Here is a 7,500-nt window from a genome sequence, read left to right as displayed (position 1 = left end):
GATACTGATTATAGTTATGATGATGATAATAGTAATATTGATAAAAGCAACAACAAGAACAATAATAATAATAATAACAATAATAATAATAACAATAATAATGATAATAATAATAACAATAATAATAACAATAATAATAACAATAATGGTAATGATGATCATAACCATAACACAAAGACAAATAACAGTGATAACGATAATATAAAAAAGATAGAAATAGGAATGATCACGATAATAATGAATGAAAAGACAAAAAATGCAAGAAAACTCCTCCAAGACAAAGATATTTTTCTCCCAAGAAACCACAAGATTTCGGACCCTCGGCCGCTCTCCGCTGTGGCGCCTCCCGCTCTCGCTGACGATTCCTCAAATTCTACTAGTTTTTTTTTTTTTTTTTTTGTCCTCCTCCTCTCTCTCTCGCTCTCTCCCTCTCTCTCTCTCTCTCTCTCTCTCTCTCTCTCTCTCTCTCTCTCTCTCTCTCTCTCTCTCTCTCTCTCTCTCTCTCTCTCTCTCTCTCTCTCTCTCTCTCTCTCTCTCTCTCTCTCTCTCTCTCTCTCTCTCTCTCTCTCTCTCTTTCTTTGATTCTGGTTCTGGTTCTGGTTTCTTTCTCTGTTTCTGGTTCTCTCTGTTAATGGTTCTCTCTCTGTTTCTCTGTCTCTGTCTTTCACTCACTCTCTCTCTCTCTCTGTCTCTGTCTTTCTCTCTCTCTCTCTCTCTCTCTCTCTCTCTCTCTCTCTCTCTCTCTCTCTACTCTCTCTCCCTCCCTCCCTCCCTCCCTCACCTCTCCTCCCTCCCTACTCTCCTCCCCTACTCTCCCTCCCTCCATCCCTCCCACCCCCTTCCTCCCTACTCCTCCCTCACTCTCCCTCCTATTCCACAACCCTTCCCTCCCTACCCCTCCCTCTCCTACTATTCCCTGCCCCTCCCTACTGCCCTCACTCCCTCCCTCCTCCCTCCTCCTCCCACCCCCTACCCTCCCTCCTCCCTCCCTCCCTCTCCTCCCCCCCAAGCCTACCCCCTCCCTCCCTCCACCTCTCCCCTCCTCCCTCCCTCCACACCCCTCCTACCCCTTCCTCCTACCTCCTCCCTCTCTCCCACCCTCCCTACCCTCCCTCTCACTCTCCCTCCTATTCCTCCCAACCCTTCCCTCCCTACCCTCCTCCTACCCTCCCTCTCCCCTATTCCTCCCCCCAACCTCCTCCCTCCCTCCCTCCCTCCCTCCCACTCCCTCCCTACCCTACTCCTCCCTCCCAACCCCTCCCTCCCTATCCTCCCCCAACTCCCTCCCCTCCCTACCCCTTACTCCTCCCTCCTCCTATTCCTCCCCCTTCCTCCTACCCCTCCCTACCCCTCCTCCTACCCCTCCCTCCCCTCCTCTTCCCCGTCACCCTCCCCTACCCACTCCCTCCCTCTCCCCCTCCCCTCCTACCCCTCCCTCCCTCCTCCCTCCTCCCTCTCCCCTCCTCTCCCCTCCCCCAGCCTTTCCACCCCCTCTCCCTACCCAACTCCCTTCCCTCCCCAATTCCCTACCTCCTCCCTATCCCCCCCAACCCTTCCATCTGTCGCTCCTTCTCGCTTTTAATATTCCAGAAATGTTACTTTCCCTTATCAGCTGTTCTGGCCCAACGCTTCTTAGTGTCGTCTTTATCGGCGGCAGGAAATCGCAGGTTGTAGAAAGAGGCGTCGTAATAAAATAAAACAAATAAATAAAGAGAGAGAGAGAGAGGGGGAGAAGAAGGGGGGGAGGAGAGGCGTAATAAAGATTAATAAAAAAATAAAAGAGAGAGAGAGGAGAGAGGGAGGGAGAAAGGAAGGAAAGGAGGAGGAAGGGAAGGAAGGAGGAGGGAAGAGGAAGGAGAAAGGGACAAGGAGATAGAAGGAGAGGAGAGACGGGGAGAGAGAGAGAGAGAAAAGAGACAAACAGATAGACAGACAGAGAGAGAGAGAGAGAAGAGAGAGAGAGAGAGAGAGAGAAAGAAAGACAGAGAAAGAGACAAACAGATAGACAGACAGAGAGAGAGAGAGAGAGAAGAGAGAGAGAGAGAGAAAGAAAGACAGAGAAAGAGAAAAACAGATAGACAGACAGAGAGAGAAGGAGATAGAGAGATTGAAAGACAGAGAGAGAGAGAGAAAGAAAGACAGAGAAAGAGACAAACAGATAGACAGACAGAGAGAGAGAGAGAAAGAAAAAAAGAGAGGGAGAAGAGCCTCTATAGTTACCAATTATCGATGATTATTTTTGGTGGTGGTGATAGTGGTGGTGATGAGGAGGATGGTGGTGAAGGCGAGGAGGAGGATGGTGGTGGTGGTGATGGTGAAGGGGAGAAGGAGATGAAAATTATAATAACGATGATGATAATAATAATGACAACGATGATAACGACAATGTTCGAACACCATAACGACAACATAGCAACAACAATAACAAAAGAAGAAGAAAAGAACTCAATAACAAATAAAATGAACAAAGAATAATACAATATCAACTAAAAAGAACAAAAAAACAAGACAATAACAAATAAAAGAACAAAAAAGAACACAATAACAAATAAAAAGAAGAAAACAGAACACAATAATAGATAAAAAGAAGAAAACAGAACACAATAACAAATAAAAAGAAGAACAAAACAGAACACAATAACAAATAAAAAAGAACAAAACAGAACACAATAACAAATAAAAAAACAGGACGCAATAACAAATAACAAGATACAAAAAAGAACAAAAACAGAAGACAAACCGAAATAAGACGAACAACAATGATAACAAGAAGGAAAACAAAAAGACCGCACGTGACCCACTGCCAAATAAGGCTCGAGTCACGATTCGTGAAAAGACAGAAGGAAAAATTCTCGATGATTCTTTGTCAGTTTGCGTTCGGAAAAAGGAAAAAGGAAAAAGGAAAAAAAGGATGATGGGGATGAAGATGAAGAGGAGGTAGGAAGAAGATGAAGAGGAGGAGGAGGAGGAAGAAGAGGGAGAAGAAGAAGAGTGAGAGGGATCTGCGTCCGAAAAAGGAAAAGGATGATGATGATGGGGATGAAGATGAAGAGGAGGAGGAAGGAGGAAGAAGAGGGAGAAGAAGAAGAGGGAGGGGAGAAGATGGTGGGGATGGAGATGAAGAGGAGGAGGAGGAGGAAAGAAGAAGAAAAGAAAAAGAGGAAAAAAATGATGATGGGGATGAAGATAAAGAGGAGGAGGAGGAGGAAGAAGAAGGAGATGAGGGAAAGATGATGATGGTGATTGTGGTGGAGAAGGTAGGAAGAAGAAGAAAGGAGAAAGAGGGAGAAAAAGGATGATGATGGGGATGAAGATGAAAGAAGAGGAGGGAGGAGGAGGAGGAAGAAGAAGAAGAAAAGGAAAAGATGATGAGGATGAAGAGGAAGAGGAGGAGGAAGAAGAAGAAGAAAAATAAGAAAGAAGAGAGATGTGGAGGGGAAAAGGAGGAGAAGAAGGAAGGGGGAAGAAGAAGAGGAAGAGGAAGAAGAGTAAAATGAGGAGGAAGAAGAGGAGAAGGGAGAGGTGGAAAATGAATAGGAAGAGGAAAGAGAGAAGCAGAAAGAGGAGATGGTGATGGAAAATAAGATGACAAATGATGAGTGACAATATAAATAAAAGGAGGAACGAAAAGAACAAATGAAAATCAAGAAAAAGCAAAAAAAAAAGAAAAAAAAGTAGATAGATGAGACATGAAAAAGACAACGAAAATAAAACACAAAACGATAACGAAGAGCAAAAAAATAAAAACAGTAAAAAAGATAGTAAAACGAAAGACAAAAGAACAGGGAAAAAAATAACATTACATATGCATAGGCCAGTAAAAGAATAGTAAAATGGAAAATAAAAACAGAAAAGGCAAGAGAACAGTAAAAAAAAATAACATTATATATGCATAGGCATTCTCCCAAGCAGCAGCCCACCCCCACCCCACCCCCCACCCCCACACACACACACTGTTCGACCCAGAAACCGCAATTACTTATGAATGAATGTATGAATGAATGAAATCAGTGATAAAAAAAAAAAATATTCGTGTGGAGTAATTTTCTGATAAAAAAAATATTCATGTGTAGTAATTTTCTTCCTTTTAAACCAAGCACAAACAGTGACACAGATAGAGAGAAGCGAGAGGAAGAGAGAGAGGGAGGGAAGGAGGGAGAAGGGGAAGGGTGGGGAGGAAGGGAGGGAGAGGAAGGAGGGTGGGGGGGGGAAAGAGAGTGGAAAAGGGAAGGGAGGGAGGGTGGAGGGAAGGGAGGGAGGGAGGGTGGTGGGAAGGGAGGGAGATAGACAGAGAGAGGGAGTAGAGAGAGAGAGAGAGAGAGCCAGAGAGAGGGAGAAAGAAAGAGAGAGAGAGAGACACACACACACAGACATAGACAGACAGAGAGAGAGAGAGAGACAGACAGACAGACAGACAGACAGAGAGAGAGAGAGGGAGAGTGAGTGAGAGAGAGAGAGAGAGAGAGAGACAAAGAGAGAGAGAGAGAGAGAGACAGAGACAGAGACAAAGAGAGAGAGAGAGACAGAGACAGAGACAAAGAGAGAGAGAGAGAGAGAGAGAGAGACAGAGACAGAGACAAAGAGAGAGAGAGAGAGAGAGAGAGAGAGAGACAGAGACAGAGACAAAGAGAGAGAGAGAGAGAGCCAAAACATGCAGAGTCAGGCAACAACCGGCAGGGACTTTGCTACAGACCCAAGAAGCCACGAACAGTGACACGGAAGAAAAAAAAATAAACCCGTTTCGCCAACAGCAGTGACCCAATGAGAAGAACCCGTGTTTGGTCTCAATTATAACTGTTCATGTGTTCTAATGTTCTATCGCCATAGCCACCACGCGTGAGATTCCGATATCATTAGGATCTATTTCATTTCTTTAAAGTGTTGTGATCGTATCTTTGGCTTTTATTGTGATCGTATCTTTGGCTTTTATTGTGATCGTATCTTTGGCTTTCTTGTGATCGTATCCTTGGCTTTCTTGTGATCGTATCTTTGGCTTTTATTGTGATCGTATCCTTGGCTTTCTTGTGATCGTATCTTTGGCTTTCTTGTGATTCGTATCTTTGGCTTTCTTGTGATCGTATCTTTGGCTTTCTTGTGATCGTATCTTTGGCTTTCTTGTGATCGTATCTTTGGCTTTCTTGTGATCGTATCTTTGGCTTTCTTGTGATCGTATCTTTGGCTTTCTTGTGATCGTATCTTTGGCTTTCTTGTGATCGTATCTTTGGCTTTCTTGTGATCGTATCTTTGGCTTTCTTGTGATCGTATCTTTGGCTTTCTTGTGATCGTATCTTTGGCTTTCTTGTGATCGTATCTTTGGCTTTCTTGTGATCGTATCTTTGGCTTTCTTGTGATCGTATCTTTGGCTTTCTTTTTTTTTATTTTTCTGTAAATAAGGGGAAGCGAGAGATACGGAGAAGTCAGTTTCCGTCAGCGGTGCACAAGAGGCAGGTGCTCGGATACGGAGATGCTCGACTGACGCCTCAATATTCTTTCACTCCTTATCCGTCTGGTTACAAGAAATGGCCATTCACACTCACACAGGTTTTGGCACAAACGAGAGAGAATGAAGGGAGGGGGAGGGGGGAGAACAGAGATTTGGGGGGGCAGGGGTGGAGGGAGAGATAATGAGGGGGATGTACAGAGGAGGTGGGGGAGGGGAGGGAGAGAGGGAGGGGTATAGGTAGAGAGGGAGAGGCAGAGGTAGAGAGGTAGAGAGAAAGGGAGAGGGAAAGGGAGAGGTAGAGAGAGAGAGAGAGAGAGAGAGAGAAAGAGGAGACATACAGAGAGAAAGACAGGAGCTAAGAAACGGAGAGAGACAAAGAAACAGAAGACAAAGACAGAAAAACAAAAAAGGACCAGAAAAGGAAAGAAAGAAAAAAAAAACAAAAAAAAAAGAAAACGAAAACCAGAAAAAAAGAGCCTAGAGAGAAAAAACAACAACGAAAAACGGGAAAATGGAAAGAGAAAAAAGAGAGAGCCAAGAGAACAGAACACCCCCCCGATCCACACGAACTGAACCGCTGTCCCACTATGCAATCCCCGTCTGACTGGAGGCAACACAACCTCGTTCTGGAGTCATGAATGAGACTCACTCAGCGACCACGATGCCTGGGCTTCGAATCGAGACCCAGCTGTGGAGGGAGGGAGGGAGGGAGGGAGGGAGGGAGGAGGGAGGAGAGGAGGGAGGGAGGAGGAGAGGAGGGAGGGAGGAGAGAGGGAGGGAGGGAGGGAAGAGGAAAGGGAGGGAGGAAGGGAGGGAGGGAGAGGAGGGAGAGGAGGGAGAAAGAAAGAGAGAGGGAAAGGAAGGGGAGGAGAGAGGAGGGAGGGAGGAGAGGGAGGAGGGAGGGAGGGAGGGAGGGAGGGAGGAGGAGGAGGGAAGGAGGGAGGAAGGGAGGGAGAAGGAGAGAGGAAAGGGAAGGAAGGAAAGGAGGGAGGGAGAAGGGAGGGAGAAGGAAAGGAAAGAGGGAGGGAGAAGGAGGGAGAGGGAGGGAAAGGAGGAAGGGAGAGGAAAGGGAGGGAGGGAGGGAGGAGGGAGGGAGGGAAGGAAAGGAGGGAGGGAGGAAGGGGAGAGGAGGGAGGGAGGGAGGGAGGGAGGGAGGGGGAGGGAGGGAGGGAGGAGGGAGGGAGAGGGAGGGAGGGAGGGAGGGAGAGGGAGGGAGGGAGGGAGGGAGAGGGAGGGAGAGGATGGCTATTGGAATGATAATAAACATACCTCATTTTTTTCGTTTTTCTTTCGGTTTTCTACCTTCTTTTTCTATTATTTTATTTATTTTTTTCAGTTTTATTATTATTATTATTTTTTTTTTTTTTTTTTTTGATGATAGAATAATAATAAACATACCTCATTTCTTTCTTTTTTTCTTTCGTTTTTCCGCTTTCATATTCTTTTATTTTCATTTTCTATTTTTTTATTATTTTTTATTTTTTTATTTTTCTATGATATTAGAATAATAAACATACCTCATTTTTTTCGTTTTTCTTTCGGTTTTTCTACTTTCATATAGAATAATAGATATACCTTCTTTTTTTCGTTTTTCGTTTTTCCACTTTCATATTCTTTTATTTCTAATGTTTATTTTTCTATTTTTTTATTTTTTTTTTATCTTTTTATGATATTAGAATAATAATAAACATACCTCTTTTTTCGATTTCTTTCGTTTTTCTACTTTCATATTCCTTTATTTTATTTATTTTTTTGTTTTATTTTTATTTTATTTTTTTGGGTGATAGAATAATAAACATACTTTCTTTTTTCGTTTTTCTTTCGTTTTTCTACTTTCATATTCTTTTATTTTTATCTTTTATTTTTTTCGTTTTTCGTTTTCCTACTTTCATATTCCTTTATCTTATTTCTTTTTTCTTTTTTTGATGATATTAGAATAATCATAGATATACCTCATTTTTTTCGTTTTTCGTTTTTCTACTTTCATATTCTTTTATGTTATTCATTTGTTTATTTTTGATGATAGAATAATGATGAACATACCTTCTTTTTTCGTT

The 7,500-nt window shown here is 43.5% G+C and overlaps 1 protein-coding gene across 1 annotated transcript in view; it reads right to left on the bottom strand.

Moving 5' to 3' along the window:
- Positions 1–4,996: 4,996 nt before the first annotated feature.
- The window catches only part of LOC138860595 (uncharacterized), a 6,696-nt gene continuing 4,192 nt past the window's right edge, over positions 4,997–7,500 (bottom strand). Inside the window, exon 4 of the mRNA XM_070118449.1 lies at positions 4,997–5,383. Coding sequence (XP_069974550.1) covers positions 4,997–5,383 — 387 coding nt within the window. The remainder of the gene's footprint in view (positions 5,384–7,500) is intronic.

Source organism: Penaeus vannamei, chromosome 42 (genome assembly GCF_042767895.1).
Source record: "Penaeus vannamei isolate JL-2024 chromosome 42, ASM4276789v1, whole genome shotgun sequence".
NCBI lineage: Eukaryota > Metazoa > Arthropoda > Malacostraca > Decapoda > Penaeidae > Penaeus > Penaeus vannamei.
Note: the sequence above shows the minus strand (reverse complement) of the source record. Positions and strands in the feature narration are given on the sequence as shown.